At 40.6% G+C, this 25291-nt stretch overlaps 1 protein-coding gene across 4 annotated transcripts in view; it reads right to left on the bottom strand.

The window, feature by feature from the left end:
- Positions 1–25291, bottom strand: part of NMNAT3 (nicotinamide nucleotide adenylyltransferase 3) — an 87290-nt gene that overhangs the window by 30124 nt on the left and 31875 nt on the right. For 3 of the 4 annotated variants that reach the window (XM_038415541.2, XM_038415539.1, XM_043492847.1), the window contains exon 2: positions 23182–23333. In XM_038415541.2, the coding sequence (XP_038271469.1) occupies positions 23182–23293 (112 nt within the window). In that variant the 5' untranslated portion in view covers positions 23294–23333. Of the gene's footprint in view, positions 1–23181; positions 23334–24222; positions 24378–25291 lie in introns of all 4 variants that reach the window. The other variant, XM_038415540.1, reaches the window with a different exon arrangement.

Below are 25291 nucleotides of genomic sequence, written 5' to 3'. Positions count from 1 at the left end.
CAGGTAAAATAATGCTTCCTTTATCTGTGTTGTCTACTTAGACTGCAACCTGTTTGAGAGAGCATCTAATACAATGGGTCCCAGATTTCAGTTGGGGCCTTTATGCACTACTATAATATAAATAATAATCAGGTAAGAACACGCTAATTTTATGTTGTCACTTTTCAGAATGGAACTGTACCTTGAGATTACTCCTCCCTGTCTTCTGACTCCTGGCAAATAGATAATTTCTGATTGAAAACACTCCTATGGCAATTTCCCTTTCTTGGCTGCTCAGAAGTCTCTTTTGTATAAACAACCTACATGGGTAATCTCTGAAATGGATTAAATGCGTTAAATGGACATTGGCCAATGTTTTTGAAGTTGGGTGCCTAATGTTTTGCACCAAAACCTTTTTGGCACCTAAATAAATAGCTTGATTTTCAAAGGTACCTTGAATGTGCAGTTTCTACTGATCCAAAATGAAACGTTGCTTGTTATTTACTTATGTTCTCTAAGAGCTACTTATAATTAATAAATAGTTGTAATAATTACTTAGTATATTTTAATTATTTAAAGTAATTAAAAGCTAAAAGAACACCCAAACATCATAAAGAATATATATATATATATATATATATATATATATATATATATATATATATATATAATTTGGGAAATGGATAATGGTCATTAGAATCATAGGACTGGAAGGGAGCTTGAGAGGTCATCAAGTCCAGTCCCCTGCACTCATGCCAGGACCAAGTACCATTTAGACCATCCCTGACAGGTGTTTATCTAACCTGCTCTTAAAAATCTCTAATGATGGAGATTCCACAACCTTCCTAGGCAATTTATTCCAGTGGTTAACCCCCCTGACAGTTAGGAAGTTTTTCCTAATTTCCAACCTAAACCTCCCTTGCTGCAATTTAAGCCCATTGCTGCTTTTTCTATCATTGGAAGTTAAGGATAATTTTTAAGAAAAAGAATATTTTTTCTCCCTCCTCCTTGTTACAACTATTTAGGTACTTGAAAATTGTTATCATGTGCCCTCTCAGTCTTCTCTTTTCCAGACTAAAAAAACCCAATTATTTCAATCTTTCCTCGTAGGTCATGTTTTCTAGACCTTTAATCATTTTTGTTACTCTTCTCTGGACTTTCTCCAATTTGTCCACATCTTTCCTGAAATGTGGCACCCAGAACTGGACACAATACTCCAGCTGAGGCCTAATCAGCGTGGTGTAGAGTGGAAGAATTACTTCTTGTGGTCTGCTTACAATATACCTGCTAATACATCTCAGAATGATGTTTGCTTTTTTTGCAAGTGTTACAGTGTTTGACTCATTTAGATTGTGATCTACTATGACCCCTAGATCCCTTTCCGCAGTACTCCTTCCTAGACAGTCCTTTCCGATTTTGTATGTGTGCAACTGATTTGTTCCTTCTGAAGTGGAGTACTTTGCATTTGTCTTAATTGAATTTCATCTTATTTACCTCGGACCATTTATCCAGTTTTTCCAGATCATTTTGAATTTTAATCCTATCCTCCAAAGCACTTGCAACCCCTCCCAGCGTGGTATCATCCACAAACTTTATAAGCATACTCAGTATGCCAATATCTAAATAATTGATGAAGATATTGAAAAGAACTGGATCCAGAACTGATCCCTGCAGAACCCCACTCGTTATGCCCTTCCAACATGACTGTGAAACATTGAGGACTGCTCTCTGGGAATGGTTTGCCAATCAGTTATGCACCCACCTTATAGAAGCTCCATCTAGGTTGTAGTTCCCTAGTTTATTGAGTAGATCATGTGAGTTAATGAGTAGGTCACACAAGACTGTATCAAAAGCCTTACTAAAGTCTAGATATACCAAATCTACCACTTCTCCCCTATCCACAAGGCTTGTAACCCTGTCAAAGAAAGCTATCAAGTTGATTTGACATGATTTGTTCTTGACAAATCCATGCTGACTATTACTTATCACCTTATTATCTTCTAGATGTTTGCAATTTGATTCCTTAATTATTTGCTGCATTATCTCTCCAGGCACAGAAGTTAAGCTGACTGGTCTGTAATTTCCAGGGTTGTCCTTATTTTCCTTTTTATAGGTGGGCACTATATTTGCCCTTTTTCCAGTCTTCTGGAATCTCTCCCATCTTCCATGACTTTTCAAAGATAATCACTAATGGCTCAGATATCTCATCAGTCAGCTCCTTGAGTATTCTAGGATGCATTTCATCAGGCCCTGGTGATTTGAAGACATTTAACTTGTCTAAGTAATTTTTAACTTGTTCTTTCCCTATTTTAACTTCTGAATCTACCCCATTTTCACTGGCATTCACTTTGTTAGGTGTCCAATCACCAACAACCTTTTTGGTGAAAACCGAAACACAGAAGTCATTAAGCACCTCTGCCATTTCCACATTTTCTGTTGTTGTTTTTCCCTCTTCATTGAGTAACGGGCCTGCTCTGTCCCTGGTCTTCCTCTTGCTTCTAATGTATTTGTAGAATGTTTTCTTGTTACCCTTTATGTCTCTAGCTAGTTTCACCTCATTTTTGCCTTGGCCTTTCTAATTTTGCCCCTACATACTTGTGTTGGTTTTTTTTATATTCGCCCTTTGTAATTTGACCTAGTTTCTACTTTTTGTGGGACTCTTTTTTGATTTTTAGATCATTCAAGATCTCCTGGTTAAGCCAGTTCCTCCTATCTTTCCTATGCAGTGGGATAATTTGCTCTTGTGCCCTTAATAATGTCTCTTTGAAAAACTGCCAACTGTCTTCAATTGTTTTTCCTCTTAGACTTGCTTCCCATGGAATCTTACCTAACAATTCCCTGAGTTTGCTAAAGTCTGCCATCTTGAAAGCCATTGTCTTTATTTTGCTGTTCTCCCTCCTACCATTCTTTAGAATCCTGATCACTTTCACCCAAGCTGCCTTCCACTTTCAAATTCTCAACCAGTTGCTCCCTATTTGTCAAAATCAAATCTAGAACAGCCTCTCCCCTAGTAGCTTTCTCCACATTCTAGAATAAAAAATCATCTCCAATACATTCCAAGAACTTGTTGGATAATCTGTGCCCTGCTATGTTATTTTCCCAGGAGATGTCTGGATAGTTGAAGTCCTGGGCTTTGGATGATTTGGTTAGTTGTTTAAAAAAAGCCTCATCTACCTCTTCTTCCTGGTTTGGTGGTCTTTACTAGACCCCTATCATAACATCACCCTTGTTTTTTACCTCTTTATCCTTACCCAGAGACTTTCAACTAGTCTGTCTCCTATTTCCATCTCAACCTCAGTCCAAGTGTATACATTTTTAATATATAAGGCAATACCTCCTCCCTTTTTCCCCTGCCTGTCCTTCCTGAGCAAGCTGTACCCTTCTATACCAATATTCCAGTCATGCATATTATCTCACCAAGTCTCTGTGATGCCAACTATGTCATAATTGTGTTTATTTACTAGCATTAAGAGTTCTTCCTTCTTATTCCCCATAGTTCTTGCATTAGTATACAGACATCTAAGATACTGATTTGATCCCCCCATTCTGTCTTGTTTTGTGCCTTGGCTTAGTATTCATTTATTATAAGTAGCCATAAATTGTCAATTAATAAACATTACTACAGATTACTTGTAAAATGTTCTAATGTAATTATTTCAAGTACCAATTTTATGGAAATTGTAAATATTTTTCCTTCTGGTACCATAATAAAAGCAATTTAAGTTAGGCTCACAACTCTTTTGTTTAGTTTATGGATGCCAAGTCCCATTAATCACTTAGTATTCATTTGCAGCCTGGTTATTGCTTAAGTCAATAGCCAAGTCCCAAGGGGGCAGAGTAAGGGCCTTAAGTGTCAGTGAATCTTTAGTCACATTTTACTGCTTACCCCAATTGCTACCTCAGGGTGTGCATGTGTGTTTAATAGCCCCTTTTTTTAACCTGTGACCTTGCCTTAGTTTGGCTAACTGCCACCATTCAGAGGTCATTTCTCCATGGGCTCCTGCCTCACCAAGCTGTTATTTTCTCCCTCACAGTTTCTTATGGTAAATTTCTGGATTTGGGGACAGGCTGAGAGCTACAAACATAAGTGCACATGACTCCACACTTTTAGGTTCCTTGTTGTCAGAATGTACCTGTTATAAATATAAAGGGAAGGGTAAACACCTTTAAAATCCCTCCAGGCCAGAAGAAAAACCCTTTCACCTGTAAAGGGTTAAGAAGCTAGGATAACCTCACTGGCACATGACCAATGAGGAGACAAGATACTTTCAAAAGCTGGGGGGAGAGAGAAACAAAGCCTCTCTCTCTCTCTGTCTGTCTGATGCTTTTGCCGGGGACAGAACAGGAATGGAGTCTTAGAACTTAGTAAGTAATCTAGCTAGATATGTGTTTTCTTTAAATGGTTGAGAAAATAATCTGTGCTGAATGGGATGTAAATTCCTGTCTTTTTGTAACTTAAGATTTTGCCTAGAGGGATTCTCTGTGTTTTGAATCTGATTACCCTGTAAGGTATTTACCATCCTGATTTTACAGAGGTGATTCTTTTACTTTTTCTTTAATTTAAAATTCTTCTTTTAAGAACCTGATTGCTTTTTCATTGTTCTTAAGATCCAAGGGTTTGGGTCTGTGTTCACCTATGCAAATTGGTGAGGATTTTTATCAGGCCTTCCCCAGGAAAGGGGGTGTAGGGTTTGCGGAGGATTTTGGGGGGGAAAGACGTTTCCAAGCAGGCTCTTTCCTTTTTATACATTTGTTAGATGCTTGGTGGTGGCAGCAATAAAGTCCAAGGGAAAAAGGTAAAAAATAGTTTGTACCTTGGGGAAGTTTTTAACCTAAGCTGGTAAAAATAAGATTAGGGGGTTTTCATGCAGGTCCCCACATCTGTACCCTAGAGTTCAGAATGGGGAAGGAACCTTGACATGGTGGCAGAGCGGTGTGATTAACTTGAAATCATTTTGAGATCAATTTGAGATTTTTTTTTTTTTTTGAACAAGAAGTACAGATTTTAAAAAGGAATTTTTCTTTTCCTTTGGGCTGCTGGAAAGCAGGTTTTCAGCTAAAAGCAGTTAGAGGTTTTTATTTTTTTTTTTTGGTCTCTGCTTGGGGGCCAGAGCAGAGACAAAAGGGAATTGTCTTTTGTGAGTTGGAGTTTTCTCTACCTAAAGGCAGGATAGTTAACCTCCGGCAGGGAAATTCACAAATCTTCACAGACCTGAAGAAGGTTATTTGTTTTGTTTTTTTAACCTAAGAGCAACTAGAGTGATTTTCTGTCTATTTGCCTGGAGACAAAGGTGTTAGATATTTTTTTTTAAGGATTTTTCTGTAGGCTGACATTCACTATCAGAAAGCATAGAGAATCCCTCTAGGCAAAACCGTAAGTTGCAAAAAGAGGAATATCCATTCCATTCAGCACAGCTTATTTTCTCAGCCATTTAAACAAAACAGAATCTAACGCATATCTAGCTAGATTACTCACTAAGTTCTAAGACTCCATTCCTTTTCTGTTCCCGGCAAAAGCATCACACAGACAGAGTGAACCTTTGTTTCTCCCCCACTCCAGCTTTGAAAGTATCTTGTCTCCTCATTGGTCATTTTGGTCAGGTGTCTTAACCCTTTACAGGTGAAAGAGTTTTTCCTAGGGCCAGGGGGGATTTTAAAGGTGTTTACCCTTCCCTTTATATTTTATGACAGTACCCATGTCTGAATGACCCTCTTCTTCATCCCCCAAAGGGCCTCTGTGATGTCCACCTGTGAGCTTCCCCTTGCCTCATCCATATGAAAGGCCTGTTTCAAAGCCCACAGAGGCCAATAGGAATCTCTCTGATTTCAATTGTCTTTGGATTGAGTAACTAGAGCCTGGATTCTCAACCTGGGAGTTAGGACCCCCAGGATATTTGAAAACAAGCATTAGGGGGTCAAAATGATCCCGCCCTTCCCATTTCTAAATGGAAATAGGGTTTGAGCAATATGCAAGGAAGTAGGGTGTCTAGGTAAGGTAAAGATCGAGAACCACTTTTCTAAAGAGCTCATGCTACTTTTTATGCTGAGTTGTTGGGTCAGTTTGAATCTAGACTGTCTGTGTGTCAGGAAGGGGTCAGCAGAGCTCCATCGGGTAAGATAACAGGCAGGTAGGAGTCAGGGAGCGTGGGCTAGAATTCCACCACTCTGCAAAATCTGCTGGCTGGTACTTGAGACACACAGTCTCACGGGGAATTCCCATTATCTGAGATTGTTGCTTAACAGAGTGTTACAGTTATTCTCCACTCGTTTGTTTAACAGTTAGTAGGGTAAGTCTTTGAAAATTGAAATTTGTGTGCCTTTGAGGGAGTTAGCCTTTTCATTAGCTAGACTTACTGTAATAGTGTAGGGCAGGGGTGTCAAATATACAGCCTATGGGCCAGATCCAGCCCAGTGGATGAATTACGTGGCCCACCTGACATATTCAGATTTTATGAAATCTAAGATTTTGCACAAAAAATAAGAGATAAGAGGGAGTAAAGACTGCAAGCAGTGGGAATTGGGAGTCACTGCAGGGAAGAAAATGTAGACTGAAGGTCAAACGACACCTGCGCTCACACACAGAGATGAAGAGGAACAGAAAGGAGGATGGGGAATGAAAAGAAACAAAGGACAGACATAGAAGGTAGCAAATTTGCTCACCAAATGGGACAATAAGGCATTGGACAAACAACAACATGTAAGTACTTTGGGGTATGGCCAATCTTTATATGTTTGTACAGCAACTGGAACAGGGTTTTGTTCCTGCATTGGGGACCTCTAGGCAGTACTGAAACACAATTAACAACCAAAGTTTAGTTACTCCATAAATACAGCATTCTTCTTTGATCTTTGTGCAATTTGGGCCATTTTTTCCTCCTTCCAGGATTTTGCTAACTCCCTTGTGAATGTCATGTGATTCCCTTTCTTCCTTCTATCTGCTACTCCTGTTTTGCCTCTCTCTTTTCTCTAACTCATCAAATCTAAGATTCAATTATTTTCTTGCTTCTGTGTTTTTTTTCATTCTGTTGTGCATGTTTGTTACTACTTCAGTCTTATTCTTCAGCCCTCCTTCTGTGTGTGTGTTCTGCTCAATCTTCTAATTTGTTTAATTGCAACCAGCACTTTGGTTGCCACATATTTTAGTCCACTTCCTGCAGTATTTCTTTGAAAGCCATGTGTTCCTTTCCCTCCCTCCCATCCCAGTGCTACATCACTTTAAGTTTATCAAACACTTTGATCCTCATAACAGCCTACAAGGTAGGTAATCATAAGTATTATTATCCTCATTTTACATAGGCCAAGGCAGAGAGAGAAAGTGATTTCCCTAAGGCTACACAGCAAGTCCATACCAGAGCCAAGATTAGAACTCAGGAGTTTCTGCTCCTGACTCCACGCCTGGTGCTCAATCCTGCAGACCATGCATGCCAATTCCCCTGGCAATATTGGTGTCACTAATTCATATGGCGCTTGACACTTTATAAATACTCTGTAAGACATCTCCCTGCCCATAAGGATTTACAATCTAAGTAGACAGCTCATCAGGATTGGCGAGGCATTTTTGGAGGTTGAAAAGAGGGTATTTTTATCCACTCATACTTTCCTATTCTTTAAAAAAACAAATAAAAAATACTTTCATTTGCCATGTTTGTTTCTTAACCCTAGACTATGAACATATTTATTGTTAATTGCTCTAATAAATTTGTTAGTCTCTAAGGTGCCACAAGTACTCCTTTTCTTTTTGGATTATAGTGCTGGTCATGTCCAATCTTCACGCTCAAAGCCAACCTAGAAACTCTTACCTCTTCCTGTTGCTTTCTAAAATGTTTCTGGTGTTTTTTTTTCTTTGATTATTATCATAGGTATGCTTATTTCTAGGGTCCTTGGGATCATCTCCACTTCCCATAAGGATCAGAATGGTATTAGAAAGGCAGAGTGCCATGTTTAGAGAGGTGTGTTAGTTCATGATGTCACCAGGTACATTCCAATTAGTCTTTTAAAAGTCACTTTAATGGTACAAGACTTCATTAGGATGGGCACAAGGGCAGGGAAAGCAATGGCACACTAGTCTAAATTCAGTGTTAATTAGATAGCAGCTCTGCAAGGAATTTTGTATGGGTCTGTAAAACTACCTTTTAGATCCCGGTAGTGGGACTGGGGTCCCAGAGGGCCCAATAACATAATAGCAAGAGTAGGTAAAATGCACTTTGTTGCAGGGAGAATTGCAGGCAGAACATACTGCAGTAATTTGCGAAAAACAAAACGCAAGTTTAAGTACACTGGCTGTTTAAGTTGACCTTACTACTGATCACTTAATTGAGCCTCTTTTTTTAAAATTTATTTCTGTCAAAAAACCTAGTGCTGTGATCAGTTTTTCCATTAAATGTTTTTCAAAAAGCAATAATAATCCTGACATATAAATAACTTGAATGGTATGTTTCAAAGTTCTACAACTATACTTTCATTTTTAAAAACAACTTACTTTTTATAATCATTAAAAAAAATCTGCACCTTTAAGGCAAAATTGTGGTGAAATTTGTTTTGACATTCTGTGATATACATGACAGTAGTTTGTCAAATAGAATTTCAGCAATGTTGTTCTTTTTTTATTAAAGGTTTCAATACTTGCATTTAAACGAGGGAAAGAAAGATTTGATGTCTTTTAGAACAGGAGTCAAGTATTTTTACATGGTTTAAGCAAGATTTGTTTTATCCTTCTAGTGGTAAAAATTGTGTCTGAATTCCGTTTATATAATATTAATCAACCATGTTATGCGTCTGTGTGGGTTTATGATTATTTTTTTAAGTAGCGGGATGGGGGAATCTGCCTTTCTTGAAGCATTTGTGGGATCTAAGGTTTTCTGCAGGTGGGAGTGGGATAAAAATGGAAGAAACAATGCCGGAGTGGGTGGGAGTGCAAACTGCAGTGCGGGATGGAAACGGGATTTAAAAAAAAAATAGTCCCACACAGGGCTCTACCACCTTTATCTCAATAAAAAACTTATTTAAGTGGATTAGAGTAAATCAGTTAATCTTTGTACAGTACTTTGAAAATATAGAGGTGCTAAATACTGGTATTAATTTAGCATCATCTAGATTAGTCTCTAGGAATCAGATTCACTGCTGACAAAATTAATGAAATTCCCATTAATTTCAGGCAGTTACACCTGCATATGCCTGTAGAGGATTAGGCCTCACAGTTTAAATCTAACCAATTATTTGTCCACATTAATTGATAAAAATAGAACCTTTCCAATAACACAGGAGAGTTTAAATTAGCAGTATGTCAGGATAGCTGCGAAATGGAAATGCATACTATATTAGATATTACCAGTTCCAACGGTTGTGTGTCCTACTTCTAGCTCACCATGTGGAAAATTTACTTCTCTCTACTGAAATGGTTTCATTTGATTAATAAATCTTCTAAATTAAACCAAGATTAAAAACATAACAAAGTTTATATATTTGTTTTATGTTGCTTGGCACCTCTCTAAACTCCAGAGTTTTGAAGATCGCACTGCTGCAGGCTTAAACAGAATTACTACAGATTACACTTCAACCTCACCTCTAGATTTGACTGAAATACTTTATCATGCAGTATTTAATTCTCCCAACTTACATTTTGTAATGGAAAATCAAAGTTAAACTCATAGCAGTAACTTCTGTGACATTAATTAAACCTGACATTGACCCGACAACTGGGAGCAGACATTTTTCCTTTACTGCATTACGGCTGCTGGTTTAAATACATTATAACTCCCACACAAAAAAACAAACCTTTCTCAGGCAACATGTACACTTTCACCCTTGACCTGATGTAGGCGATTTCCACTAAATGTCCAGAGTTGCTCAGTGTCAACTAAGGGAAATTCCTTGTGCACTGGGATACAGGTTTAGTATAGGGAAGGGCCCCTAAATTTATTAGTAGGCAATGGACAGCTGGTGACTGATATCCAGAGGCCTTTTGCAAGTGCAGCAGGCAGGACCTAGCCTGAACGGGTGAAGGAACAAATTTAGTGAGAGCTCCTCATTCCCTTCAGATTACATCACGTCACTTGGTGACAGACCAGGCGGAAGAGAGATAGGACAAGTGATGGTGGAAAGTTGCACGCTGCCTAAAGCACAAGGAACTACACAGAAGAGCTGAGCACTCTAACATGTGACAGATCTAAGAGTGGTCCCTGAGGTGCATGCATATGCACCCAGCCTACTGTTCTTTTCACTAGCTCAGCTAGTTGACAACTCCTTGAGGTGGCCAGTCTGCTGGGGTTTACAGCATCAGGACAAAACAAAAATTCCTGTAAATTCCTTTTGGATCAGCACAAGGACATTTCTGGGTTTGGTGGGATGCAGGGTCGCCCTATTTATTTAAAATCCACCTGAGATTACTTTGTCCATTCACATTTAATGCAGCATAGTGCATGATCATGGCAGACAGGAACTGGGTTTGGAAGGATTTGGGTGATTTTGGGAAGAGGGAGAACAGAGTCAATTTTTTTTCTTCACTTCAGTGAGGCTACTCACAGTGCTTAGAGTTAATCACATGTAAATCTTTGCACAAAGAGCCTATATCAAAATTTTACAATTTTTTTTATTACACACAAACACCCTTTGTTCACAACTGAAATGCAGGTTTCAGAGTAGCAGCAATGTTAGTCTGTCTCCGCAAAAAGAAGAGGAGTACTTGTGGCACCTTAGAGACTGTCATAAATATAAAGGGAAGGATAAACACCTTTAAAATCCCTCCTGGCCAGAGGAAAAACCCTTTCACCTGTAAAGGGTTAAGAAGCTAGGATAACCTCACTGGCACCTGACCACAATACCAATGAGGAGACAAGATACTTTCAAAAGCTGGAGGGGGAAAGAAACAAACTCTCTCTCTCTCTGTCTGGGTGATGCTTTTGCCAGGGACAGAACAGGAATGAAGTCTTAGAACTTAGTAAGTAATCTATCTGGCTAGATATGCGTTAGATTCTGATTCCTTTAAATGGCTGAGAAAATAATCTGTGCTGAATGGAATGCAGATTCCTATTTTTGTGTCTTTTTTGTAACTTAAGGTTTTGCCTAGAGGGATTCTCTGTTTTGAATCTGATTACCCTGTAAGGTATTTACCGTCCTGATTTTACAGAGGTGATTCTTTTTACTTTTTCTTCTATTAAAATTCTTCTTTTAAGAACCTGAATGCTTTTCAATTGTTCTAAAGATCCAAGGGTTTGGGTCTGTGTTCATCTATGCAAATTGTTGAGGATTTTTATCAAACCTTCCCCAGGAAAGGGGGTGTAAGGGTGGGGAGGATTTTGGGTGGGAAAGACGTTTCCAAATGGGCTCTTTCCCATTATATACCTGTTAGACGTTTGGTGGTGGCAGTGATAAAATCCAAGGGCAAAAGGTAAAATAGTTTGAACCTTAGGGAAGTGTTAACCTAAGATGGTAAAAGTAAGCTTAGGATGTTTTCATGCAGGTTCCCACATCTGTACCCTAGAGTTCAGAGTGGGGAAGTAACCTTAACAGAGACTAACAAATTTATTAAAGCATAAGCTTTCGTGGGCTACAGCCCACTTCATCGTATACATAGAATGGAACATATAGGAATCATAACATCCAAAAACCGGTGGGAGAACACTTCAACCTCTCTGGCCACTCAGTGAAAGATTTAAGGGTGGCAATTTTGCAACAGAAAAGCTTCAAAAACAGACTCCAACTAGAAAATGCTGAGCTTGAATTAATATACAAACTAGATACCATTAACTTGGGTTTGAATAGAGACTGGATGTGTCTGGGTCATTACACATATTGAATCTATTTCCCTATGTTAAGTATCCTCACACCTTCTTGTCAACTGTCTAAATGAGCCATCTTAATTATCACTACAAAAGTTTTTTTTTCTCCTGCTGATAATAGCTCATCTTAATTCATTAGCCTCTTACAGTTTGTATGGCAACTTCCACCTTCTGTGTGTGTGTGTGTGTGTGTGTGTGTGTGTGTGTGTGTAATATATAAGCCCACGAAAGCTTATGCTCTAATAAATTTGTTAGCCTCTAAGATGCCACAAGTACTCCTGTTCTTAACTGAAATGCAATCATCTTTTGGGGGCCAGCTGCTCAATACCTCATAGTGAAGAATACTCGTGTCCATTTAGAAATAATAAAGAGGTAATCTTGTATTTTAATTATCAAAGTATAGATGCACAGCACACTTTCGTGAATATTTGTAAAAATATTTTCATTTCTTCATTAAAAAACAGCTACTAAGACACTTGCTTGGTTTTCAGAACCCAGTTAGTTAATTGTATTATTTAAGTTTTCTAACTATTCTTTGTCTGTGTAGGACTATGCATACATTAAATCACAAAATAAAAGATTTATGTTAAAGTAATGTTTATAGTTTTGCCTTTAATCCACAAAAGAGCAGCAATGTTCCTTGGAGACCTTTCAGCATATTAATGTCAGTGAAATGAAAACAGTATTTTTTCAACATTCTATTTAAGCCAAATTCTTTATCTTATGTAGAGATTATGTTTAACTGTGTCAAGCAGTATTAGATGTCCAGTGTTTTGGCCCTACGGCCATTTGCAAAAGTTCAGATATTAGTCACCCAATACTCTTTACAAATTAAATCCGCCAGCATGTAGTTGATGCACCCTTTCTTCCCTGGTTACCCTCAGGAGTGAGATGTCTGCTATAATCCCCGCCAGTGGGAAACTTTAGAATATTTTCCCGTCAAGTGCCCTGAGACCCTATAATATTGTTTTTCTCCCATGCCCCGGTGTAAACTCACCATGCTGGGGGTGTTCACCGGCATGTGTGCTTGTCTAAGGTCAGCAAGAAAGTGACTGGTATGTTAGCAATGGTGTATTTTACTATACTGTTTCAGTGCTGTACGTATACTTAATCATGCTTCTGTGTATTGTTCCTTGTGCTTCTCCAGATCTGTCTTTGAAAGGCACCCCCTACACACTGGCTGAGCATCTCAGTCGGATAAGAAAGCACCCAAGATGGAGCAAGGAAGATATGTTCAGGGAGGAGCTACTCCACTCAGAAGCAGAGAAGAGTGAATGCAGGCAGTGGCAGGAAAGCGATAGGCAGAAAAAGAAAAGAAAAATAAGGCCTACAGTAGGGATGCAACAGAGAGGATGATAAAAGTTTTGGAGAGGCAAACCGACATGCTGCAGTCCCTCATAATGCTGCAGACTGAGCACATGTGTGCAAGCCCTCCCCTTCAACACATTCAGAACTCTTTCCCATACCCTCCCCAAACTCCACCTGTGCATTCCTTTCTGTATTCTGGGACTTCTCACTTTCTTGGGCACCCCGCCCCCCACAGACATCTTCACAAATGATAGTTAGACTTATGCTCAGCTCTGAAAGTCAGCCCTCCCCTAGTACCTCCTCTCCCCTGAGAATGTGCATTTGTCTGTATGTGTGTGCTGTTGTGTTTTTTTTGTTTTGCAATAAACACAAAATTATTTGAAAGATAAGCACTCTTTATTTGTTTCCATGCAAGTTATGCTAGCAAAAGGCATCAGCAAATACACAAGCACTGTAATCTTTTGCTTACATTGAATCCTTGGCCTGAACAATTGCAAGTGCTTCTTGGCCTAGCAAAACTTGACTTCATTAAGCATTGCAGTCCCAAGCATAGCAAAAAAATGTTACTGGTTCTCATCTTCATAGTGTTGCCTCGAAGCCTCCCTGATTTGAATTGCCCCCCGTTTTGCCCCTCTAATAGCTCTGTTATCTGGCTGCTCAAAAGCAGCAGCCACGCATTCTGCCTCAGCAGCCCACCTCTGAGCAAACTTTTTGCCCTTCCCTTCACAAATATTATGCAACATGCAGCAATGACAATGGGAATATTTTCCTCACTGAGGTCTAACCTCCCATAAAGGCATCACCTGCGGGCCTTTAATCTGCCAAATGCACATTCCATGGTCATCCTGCACCTACTCAGCCTATTGTTAAATCGCTCCTTACTGCTATCTAGGTTTTCCATGTACGGCTTCATGAGCCATGGAATTAAGGGGTACGCCAGGTCTCCCAAGATCACTGTGGGCATTTTGACATTCCCTATGGTGATCTTCTGGTCTGGAAAGAAAGCCCCTGCTTTTTGTAAAGGCTGGTGTTCCTGAAGATATATGTGTTATGCACCTTCCCGGACCACCCCATATTGATGTCAGTGAAACAGCTGTGGTGATGGACAAGCACCTGCAACACCATGGAGAAGTACCCCTTCCTATTGATGTATTCCATTGCAAGGTGATCCGGTGCCAAAATTGGAATATGCATGCCATCTATCACTCTTCTACAGTTACGGAAACCCATTTCTGCAAAGCTCTCCACTATTTCATGCACGTTGCCAAGAGTCACGGTCTTTCACTGCAGGATGCGATTAATGGCCCTGCGCACTTGCGTTAATGCAGCCCAAACAGTTGACTTCCCCATTCCAAATTGATTCATGACCAAATGGTAGCAGTCTGGAGTAGCCAGCTTCCACACTACAATCGCCATGCGTTTCTCCACCATGAGGGCAGCTCTCATTTGGGTGTCCCTGCACCGCATGGCTGGGGTGAGCTCAGCACACAGTTCCAGGAAGGTGGCTTTCTGCATCCAAAAGTTCTGCAGCCACTGCTCATCATCCCAGACCTGCATAACTATGTGATTCCACCACTCAGTGCTAGTTTCCAGAGCCCAAAAGTGACATTCCACCATGTTCACTTGTTGCGTGAATGCCAAAAGCAACCTAATTTTGCTCCTATTCATGTCGGACAGCACCTCAGACAACCGTGATTCCTGTTGACTTTCGAGCTTCAACACTAACTCCACTGCCATTCGCCACAGGTGCTGACTCTGTGGGTGCTCGGGGGCTAGAGCACCCATGGGAAAAATTGGTGGGTGCTCTGCACCCACTGGCAGCCAAGCTCCCTGCCCCACCCCAGCTCACCTCACCTCCCCCTCCTCCCATGAGTGCGCCGCATCCCTGCTTCTCCTCCCAGTACTTGCTACTGCAAAACAGCTGTTTTGCAGTGTAACAAGCTGTGGGAGGGAGGGGGGAGAAGCGGGAACATGGTGCGCTCAGGGGAGGAGGCGGGCCAGGGTCGGGATTTGGGGAAAGAGTCCAATAGGGGCAGGGAGGGAGCGGAGTTGGGGCAGGGAAGGCTTGGAATGGGGACGGGGCAGGGGTGGAGTCGAGGAGGGGCTGGGGATGGGGAGGAGAAGAACTGAAGACAGAAACTTATGGAATGCTGGGACAGAAAGCAGTGCATCATGGGACATTGAGCCCGGACCCATGATGCGCTGCGATCCTCTCTGCCTTCCCACAACACCTATTGGCAGAAAGTGGAGAGCTGAACTGTGGGATAGCTACCCACCGTGTATTGCTCTCACTATCGATGTGATTGCCCCAAGTGTGGATGTGCAATGCTGACAGCGTATGAGTGTGGCAACAATGATTTTCTTTAAATGCTTTTTGATCATTGATCAAACTCTCGGTGACAAAACCCTGCTAATGTAGACATAACCTTACAGAGCATTTCTCTTTTAAAGCAGTCTCTGACACCTTTTCTCTTCTTGTGCTTCCACTTGGAAACTTCTAGGTTCTAGTGCCCATCAGCTTATGGGCAGAGTCATTCAAAGACACTGATCCTGCTAGCTGCAAACCCATTGTTCAGCTGGGGGTAGAGCAATTCAGTGTTGATGGCCCTTAATGACTCTGTCACCACTTCCTAGACAGCCTGTCCATTAGGTGTCAAGAATGAACACTCAAAGCCACACTAAAGCTTTCATTCAGACTGGAGGATGACATATAACAAGACATTCACTAACCCAAAACAGAACTCATAAGATGACATAGACATGTTCCACAATCTGTCATAGTTACTGTCTCATCACCCAACAGTAGGTAACAATAAAGTGGCACAAGGTAGATGAGGGAGTAATGAGAACAGAAGGGGCAGTGAGTTGGAAGTCTCCAAACTTTGAGTTCAGTGCGTGATGAGATGCTGTTTTTGGAACAGAGCTAGGAATGGAGAGAACTAGAAGAGAGAAGGCGTCACATTCTGAGGTGCAATCCAGACCAGTGCGGGGCTGTGTCACCAACTGCTCTGTAACCCTGGGTGCCACACAAAGTTTTGCTTCTGTAGCTCCCGACCTGTGCTGCTCATAACCAGTCTATTAAGATGCAGGTCACACCCTGGGTATCTGTGTATAGCTGCAGCCCTGATCCTGCAGTTCACAAACAACACACCAGTCACACTCTAGCTTCCACAAGCCTTGGTTACCAGGGTAACCCCAACACACTCCCAGTCTTGGATTTTCCTCAAAACGTATGTTCTGCAAAGTCGAGCCCTCTTCTGGACAATTCAGATATTATGAGTCATTGCTCCATGTAAAGAGTCAATATTCAACAGTTTGTTGCCTTAACTGAAATTACCAAACAGTTTAGTTTATGCATAGCACTGGACTGGTTTGGATTAAAAAAAACAATCAAGTTTATTATCAAAAGATGATATATTTAATGAACATAAACACCTAAGATTTAAAGTTAGAAATGGTTACAATCAATTAAAAGTGAAAATACATATAAGAGCCTAAAACTCAATCAAGCTTTGGTTCAAGGCCTTGTTTAAGATGACCTTTTTCACCCCCAGTCTTCCAGCAAGATGGAGACTGACCCTTTTATTTGTCAGGATCTCTTCCATAGATCCAAAGGCGCTGGTGCCTTTGTCTTCTTAGGTGAGAGATGACTTGGAGTTCTCCTCTTTCTTTTATAGTACAATGAATCTTTGAAGTGGATTTTTCTGAGGGTTTCCCTTGAAAGTAAAGTTTATTTAAGCAGAGACTCCCCTCCTTTTTGCCCTGTTGTGTTTGCTAAAATGAAAATTGTTCTGTTTCATGCAATCTCCTCCCCCTGCTATCTTGAAGACCCCATTTATTACTTATATGTAAACTGAAGTAAACAGACATTCCTTGGACCTGTCTAATAATATTTGCATAGGCAGGGCTGTCTGGTTTTGAAAGTTTGCTAATAATATCGTACAGGGGGAATTCATAACTTTACATATCACCATATTGACCACTGAATTATTGGTTCTCACACGATACCCTCACAAGCCATATTTTGTACAAAGATTACTACAATGGTATTGCGACAGGGCCAGCTCGCTCTTGCCTCTGTTCAAGCCCACAAACAGCGTAGAGACCTTTTTGCTGGTAAAACACCCCATGCACTTTATTAACAATATTTGTTTCCACCACCCTTACACACCAAATAACCTTAACCCCTACAGTCCTAGGGAGCCTAAGGCAAGGAGGGGAGAGAGATCTCTCTCCCCAGGGTATCTTTTTGCAACCCCCTTTCCCATATGGCCTTTTAGTTCTCAGCCCATCAATTAGGCACAGCTCTTCTTAATAAGGTCTGCTCTAGTAATCAGTTAAGAGTTGTAGTGACTCAGTTGCTGTTGCCCAGCACTCTGTCACAGGTGTGTAGTGTGTGAATACAAGAGTGTTTTCGGTCACAGAAGGACAGAGCAACATTATGATATTATGGTCCTCTATTGATGGATTATTAGCTACTAGTAATAAATGTAAGAAGGGCCTCTATAATCAACATATTGCACCAGAATATATTGAAGAAACCAGAATATACTGGAGACACAAAGAGGAAAAAAACTCTCTAGTATCATCTGTTAAACATGAAGAGCTAGGAGATAGGTTGATTTGACTCCTGTGTGTCATGGAAATGCTTTTTGTACGTTTTTGAGGTATCATGCATGGAGTACATTTGAATAATGGGGAGAAGGCAGCAATCATACTTTGCCAAGAAGCAGCAGCAAGATGTGAATAGTAAGTAATACTGGTTACAATAAAGCCTTTGCACACATGTACAAGTTGGTAACTCTAGTGGTTCCCAACTGGTTTTGCTGGTTTTTCCTTTTCTTTGTGGTTTTTCTCTCTTGGGTATCACCTCCCTCTCCCTCTTGAACAATGTCCTAACACAACAGCAACCATCTCATCTTCTTTCAGTCCATTTTCTTTCATTCCCCCCTGCCCCTTCTTTCTTTCCTTCCTTCCTCCTTATTCTTTTCTGCTGACTCTTCTCCTCTCAATACTTTATCTGTTAACTCCAATCCGCCTCCTCAATCCTCCACTCTCCTGAAGACTATATGTTTCGGGGTGAGAGGGGAATCCACTGAGGGGAATCCACAGGAAAGTCACAGGTGCAGAAGTGAGAGGCCATCAAAGTTTGCAGTCTTTTACATGCCAGCTACTCCTGCCGCCAGTTACCTTAGGGGCCACAATGGGAGCTTTACCATGCAGCAACATGTTCACAGCATGTGCTGGGTGAATGGATATGGGGTCCCTGCAGCTTCACTGATCTTCACTGTTCTTCTCTTTGGTCCTCCACTCCTCTTGAGCTTGTCTGGAGCACCCAGCTAGGAGACACCAAACCAACAGAAGATATACAAACCAGAATACTATCAAAAATATTTCAAATCATCTAATGTCAAGCAGGTTCTAGAATTGGCTTTTCTCACTGTCTACTGAAACCGTGTGAATCCATACAAACTATAAAGATGGCAGGGGAACATGAGAATCTGACAGAATTAGCATTAACAGATTGTGCCAAAACCTTTTTCCACAATCAGCACAAGTTCCAAAAGACACCTGCAGAACAAGGAGCTGTATCACATATGGAAAAAAATCTGTGTGTGAGGATTCATGACAAGTCAAATATGGTTTCACATGAGAAAAGATAAAACACAGACTAAGAGATGCATTATTCTCATAGCTATTCAGTGGCGTATAGACACATCTACTGCATTTATGAAGGGATTTCATAAGACTTGTCTACTGATATTAATGAAAAGATGAATCACTTGACATCTGCTGATAAGAATGCAGTTATCACTGAAGATCTAAAGGAACTCAATAAAATGCCATTCCTAAAGTGGGAAAGTATGTGAAATAGGAATATAGAGACTGCATTTGAAACTGAAGAGGTGTGCAAAAAGATGGGAAAAAATTACCAGAGATGATGTCAGTTATGTTACATAGTGATTACATAATTACAAGGGTGATTCATGCCATTCATAACAGTGAAGCAGGACGGTGAAGAGAAATTGAACCATACTATTGCATAACTGCTATATAGTTCATCTGACTCATCATTGAGCATACACAGCCAGGTAGCATCATTAATCAAAAATGCTTTCTTCTACCTTCAGCTTGCTAGCAACTTCACACCTTCTGAAGAAGGACCATGCTACAGAGTCCTTAGATTTGTTACTCAGAGACAGCATTATTACAACTCCTGTATCCGTGTCTGAAGGTGGAAGCAATGCAAAATACAGCAGACCATGGTCCCCCTTTAGTGAAACAGGCCTCTGTGGCACAGCACCACTGAGCTCCGACCCCGCCATAGGTTTCCAGTCTGGTTCTAGGTCATGGTCCTCATCTTCCAAGCCATCAATCGATCAGACTCAGTTACATCAGCAAGCACATCTCTATGCACATCCTGCCCAGATATCTGCACTCCTCTGGAACAATGCAGCAGACAAAGTGAAGGACAAAGCATTTAAACTTTCTCGGTAGAGGGATTCTATTGTGAAATGAGCTTCTAGAGGAGACTAAGTCAGACTGTGACAAACATCTAGGGCATGCTGCCAGACCATTCTCTTAGAGAGTTCCCCACCACAGCCGGAATGATTTAAAAATATCTATCTATCTATCTTTCTATCTGGTTACCTCAAGTAAAACTTCCCATAGCCCTGGGAGAAGATTCCACAAAGCTATTGGTATGCAGATCTAATTTACCTGGGAAGCACTTAGAAAGCACAGTCATGGTGCTACAGAAAACCATGACAGAGATAAAGATTACCCCCTTATTGCTTAGACTATTTATATTAGAAAATCTGTATGCATTAACAGGAGATACACTTAGATGGTCACCATCATAATAGTAAATTAAATAAGTGAACAACAGGTCTATTTGCTTTAACAGAAAGATGTACTATACAATGTGCATTACTCAATTACCTGTGTTGGAACTTGTCATAAATATAAAGGGAAGGCTAACCACATTTAAATCCTTCCTGGCCAGAGGAAAAACCCTTTCACCTGTAAAGGGTTAAGAAGCTAAGAGAACCTCGCTGGCACCTGACCAAAATGACCAATGAGGAGACAAGATACTTTCAAAGCTGAAGGGGGGGAAAAAAAACAAAGGGTCCTGTCTGTGTGTGATGCTTTTGCCAGGACCAGAGCAGGAATGCAGGTCAGAACTCCTGTAAAGAGTTAGTAAGCAATCTAGTTAGATATGCGTTAGATTCTGTTTTGTTTAAATGTCAGATAAAATAAGTTGTGCTGAATGGAATGTAGATTCCTGTTTTTTTGTCTTTTTGTAACTTAAGATTTTGCCTAGAGGGATTCTCTATGTTTTGAATCTGATTACCCTGTAAGGTATTTACCATCCTGATTTTACAGAGGTGATTCTTTTTACTTTTTCTTTAATTAAAATTTTTCTTTTAAGAACCTGATTGCTTTTTCATTGTTTTTAAGATCCAAGGGTTTAGGTCTGTGTTCACCTATGCAAATTGGTGAGGATTTTTATCAAGCCTTCCCCAGGAAAGGGGGTGTAGGGCTTGGGGGGATTTGGGGGGGAAAGACGTTTCCAAGCGGGCTCTTTCCCTTTTCTTTGTGTAACACTTTGGTGGTGGCAGCTTTTAACCTAAGCTGGTAAGAATACACTTAGGGGGTCTTTCATGAAGGTCCCTACATCTGTACCCTAGAGTTCAGAGTGGGGAAGGAAACTTGACAGCCCTGATTAAATGAAAAAGTAAAAAAAACAAGTTACATCCCTCACAATACCAATCACCAAACATTAGCCCACTAACCCCACAACTTATCACACTGACACAACAGTCTAACTCATTCAATTTCAATTCAACAACACTATCACACATCAAAGAACTGAAAGTCACACTGCAAAGCAAAACTTTCATTTCAATCTTCCAAAGGTACATTTCTAATAAAATTTGGGCTAAATTGTGATTTAACAATCTGCCAGAGCAGACCAGGGAATGAACTGTGATTCAGACATTCATAATTCATTTCCAGGTTCAGTCCTAGCTTCAGGGAAAGCAATCAGCCACTGGCTTGTTCCAAAAAAGAAAAGGAGTACTTGTGGCATCTTAGAGACTATCAGAGGCTCGTTCACCTGTGCATCTACCAATGTGATATATGCCATCACGTGCCAACAATGCCCCTCTGCCATGTACATTGGTCAAACTAGACAGTCTCTACTTAAAAGAATAAATGGACACAAATCAGACGTCAAGAATAATAACATTCAAAAACCAGTCGGAGAACACTTCAATCTCTCCGGTCACATGATTACAGACCTGAGAGTGCCTATCCTTCAACAAAAAAACTTCAAAAACAGACTCCAACAAGAGACTGCTGAATTGGAATTAATTTGCAAACTGGATACATTAACTTAGGCTTGAATAGAGACTGGGAGTGGATGAGTCATTTCATAAAGTAAAACTATTTCCCCCTGTTATTTCTCCCCCCAACCCCACCCCGCACTGTTCCTCAGACGTTCTTGTTAACTGCTGGAAATGGCCCACTTTGATTATCACCACAAAAGGTTTTCCTCCTTCCTGCTGGTAACAGCTCATCTTAAGTGATCGCTCTCCTTACAGTGTGTATGATAAAACCCATTGTTTCATGTTCTCTGTGTGTGTGTGTATATAAATCTCCCCACCGTATTTTCCACCGAATGTATCCGATGAAGTGAGCTGTAGCTCACGAAAGCTTATGCTCAAATAAATTTGTTAGTCTCTAAGGTGCCACAAGTACTCCTTTTCTTTTTTTGCGAATACAGACTAACACGGCTGTTACTCTGGCCTGTTCCAGTATCAGATTGTTTCCCACTTCACACCACCTCAGCTGTGCTGCCTGGCATATTGGAGCAGATGACCCACTCCTACCTCTGCCCAACCTCTCTTTGTCCAACTGTACAGCAGGGGCAGCAGTAACCCAAAAGAGGGGATGCCTACTTCAAACCTCTTTTAACTATTTAGTTCTGGTGCTCCTAGAGGTTTGAAACCCTTTAGTACAACAAAGGCAGCTTAGCAATTCTCCAGCCAGAAAACCACTCAGTTTCTCTTAAAGCATGCTATTAGCATGCAATTGCTGCTCTCTAACCAATGCAGGTTAGCAACATTTCTGAATCCCCATGTTTGACCAAACAATTCCTGCTACTGCTATTCTCCAACCACTTTCAAATGTCTCATCTCCCTACCCATTCTTCCCTCCCCCACGCTTCTTTCCAATCAATTACTTATCCCCACTCCCTGACAATTTCTGGGAGAAAGCACTCAAGAATTAAGAGTTAATCAATTTTAGGATTCTTTCCTTCTTAGCAGCACTGTGCTGCTTCAGATTCTTGCTTTCTTTTAGACTGCCGATTCTCTAAGCCACTAGCCACTCCGCTTAACTGCTGAAACTTCCTAGCTTGCTGAAATTTTGACCTCCTGTGCCTCATGTAGACTGTTTTGCTAGAGGAGGAAAGTTCTACCCTTTAATGAATATGGGTAATGAGTAATGAATCTCACCTTTTTCCCCTTCCCAGTTTTGCCTGGTAGTCAAAACTGCAAACTGTACCATTTCTTCATATAAAATTACTACATCATAAAGCCCCAAAATTTCAACAGAAATGTTTCTTCTCCATTCCAAAGAAGCATGCACTTTCACCGGAGCCAACCTGCAGCAAATTTCCAAATCTGCAAATGAGATCTTAAAACTGTTTACAAAACTATCTGCAGTTGTGCGAACACCTGGTTATGAAATCTCCACAGTGGGTAACTAGACTCAACAGGAGGAGGTATCAGAGTAGCAGCCGTGTTAGTCTGTATTCGCAAAAAGAAAAGGAGTACTTGTGGCACCTTAGAGACTAACAAATTTATTAGAGCATAAGCTTTCGTGAGTTACAGCTCACTTCACAACACTAGGATTTCTTTATTTAACATTCCATCAAGTGTGTTATCAAAAGACTCATACTTAATTAGCAAAAAATAAGACCATGAAAATGAGAAAATGTTAGAATGACAGCCAATCAGCCCTGAGTTCTGAGACTGGAAAATCCAACCTCCCTTTCATTTCAAATACTCCATGTTCCCCAAGAAGGCTGCACAGAGTCCATCCTACTGACCTGTTTGATGAAGGTGATCTCTAGCCAGCTCAAATAAATGCATGTGCATGTTTGTGATGGGGTTAAAGGAGCCGCACGCAAGGAGAACAAGAGGTAGCCGGCTCTTCATCATGACCGATACTGCACACCAAGATCTTGGCCGGCATTTCACCCTAAAGGAAAAATAACTATTAAAATAACTCTTGCCTCAGAGAGGTATTCAACAGCTGTTTCTCTCAATAATGAATAATGAATTACCATTTTCAGAACTGTCCATCATTGGAACATTAGTAAAATGTCAAGAGATCAGCAGACAGCACCATCAGAATATATGCCAGGTGAGTATTAAATAAAAAAAACGCCTATATTTGTACAGAAATTAAATCTATGGACACACCCCTAATAATGTTCTGGAAACAGAAAAGGTAGGAAAGTAATGCTACCAGAAAATAAAATGGTCTTCTGAACAAGATAATTGCTCTTAAAAGCTATCACCAAAGCTTCATGATCTTAATGTTTTTTTACAAAACATACATTTTTGCATCATGACAGGTTTCAGAGTAGCTGCCATGTTAGTCTGTATTCACAAAAAGAAAAGGAATACTTGTGGAACCTTAGAGACTAACCAATTTATTTGAGCATAAACTTTCGTGAGCTACAGCTCACAAACACCCAGCCCTCTGAGCTGACCCCTGCACCCCCCACACACCCCAGCCTCCTGCCCTGACCCCTGCACCCCCCACGACCCCAGCCCTGCCTCCTGTACCCCCTTCACATACCCAGCCCCCTCAGACCCCATGTCCTAACTCTTGCATTCCCCACATTCCCACCTCTCGCACCAAATGGTAGCTGCCCAGGTAAGCACTCCACACCCAAACCTCTTGCCCCAACCTTGAGCCCCCTCCCCCATTCTAGCTCCTGGCCAGACCCTGCACCCCAATCCCCAGCCTGCTCCTTCACCCCCAGCCCTGTGCTCAGTGCACTCCCACCCTCAGCTCAGTGCAGAGAGAAAAGAAGAGAATGGGCTAGAACCCATTTGAGTTTGTTGAAGTACTAAACCACCTTCTGACAGTAGTAGCCTCTTCTGCAGTGCAGAGCGGGAGTATTTTTTTTCATTTCAGTTTATTCTACTACTTCAGTCCAGTGACTACTTCATTCAAAGTCAGGAAACTGAGTGGCAATTGAAAAAGCAGAAAAGCTTGTTTTCCTCTCCCAATCTATGAATAAAAACTATGTGTGAGATGATGAGATTTACTAGTTCTAAAATTTTGAATGACATGGTGACCAAAACCAATCAGTTCAATTCACTAACTACAGATAATACAGTACTTCCCTTGTTTAATGAATCAGTTAGTTTTAAATGCAAACCAGGTTTTGATAAAATATTTTTCTTATGTATCCAGACCAATTAAGGTAGCTCTATTTACCTAATTAAAAAATCTGGTTTTCTGTATTTTTAATTGAATTTTAATTTCCATCCAAACAGAACTTGGAAAAAAATATTCATCTAGTAAATAAGATACAAGATTCATCATTTTCTAGCATAATAAAAAAGTAAAAATCTGAATACATGTAAATCAAGCTATATATTTGCTTAAATAAAAGAGTATAGACATAGCAAAAAGAAGCACCATATTTAGTGTAAAGACTATATTTAGTTGCAAATCAACATGTCAGTGGTTCCTGACCAATAAGAATCAACCTTTCTTTAGGAAAATAACTAAAAAGTACAAATGCAAAACACATTTAAAATTGATGATTTAAATCATGATTAAAATCATTGATCTCAATCAATCCACCCTATTACCAGCCTGTCTAACCATTCACCAAAGGCCCCAGTTTCTTGCTGGATGAATTCTGCTGCCCTCCCTTTATTGGCGGCAAATCAATCAAAGCTGCCCCTCCCCCTCCCGCCAATAAATCAGTTCAAGCCAGGCCATGTTGTCCTTACTGGGATCACCTGGCCTCAATAACTCAATTTATGCTGTTCCTCTCAGCCCAAGCCTCCATGGAGCCCTGTGCACAGACGGCAAATGATGTCAGCACTACAAACACACAGAGCCCTCCTCTGGAGCAGTAGTGTCCCCCACTCTTCCTGGGGCTCCCTATTCCTAGGAACAACCGCGGCAGC

The sequence above is a fragment of the Dermochelys coriacea genome, chromosome 9 (genome assembly GCF_009764565.3).
Source record: "Dermochelys coriacea isolate rDerCor1 chromosome 9, rDerCor1.pri.v4, whole genome shotgun sequence".
In the NCBI taxonomy this organism is placed as follows: domain Eukaryota; kingdom Metazoa; phylum Chordata; order Testudines; family Dermochelyidae; genus Dermochelys; species Dermochelys coriacea.
Note: the sequence above shows the minus strand (reverse complement) of the source record. Positions and strands in the feature narration are given on the sequence as shown.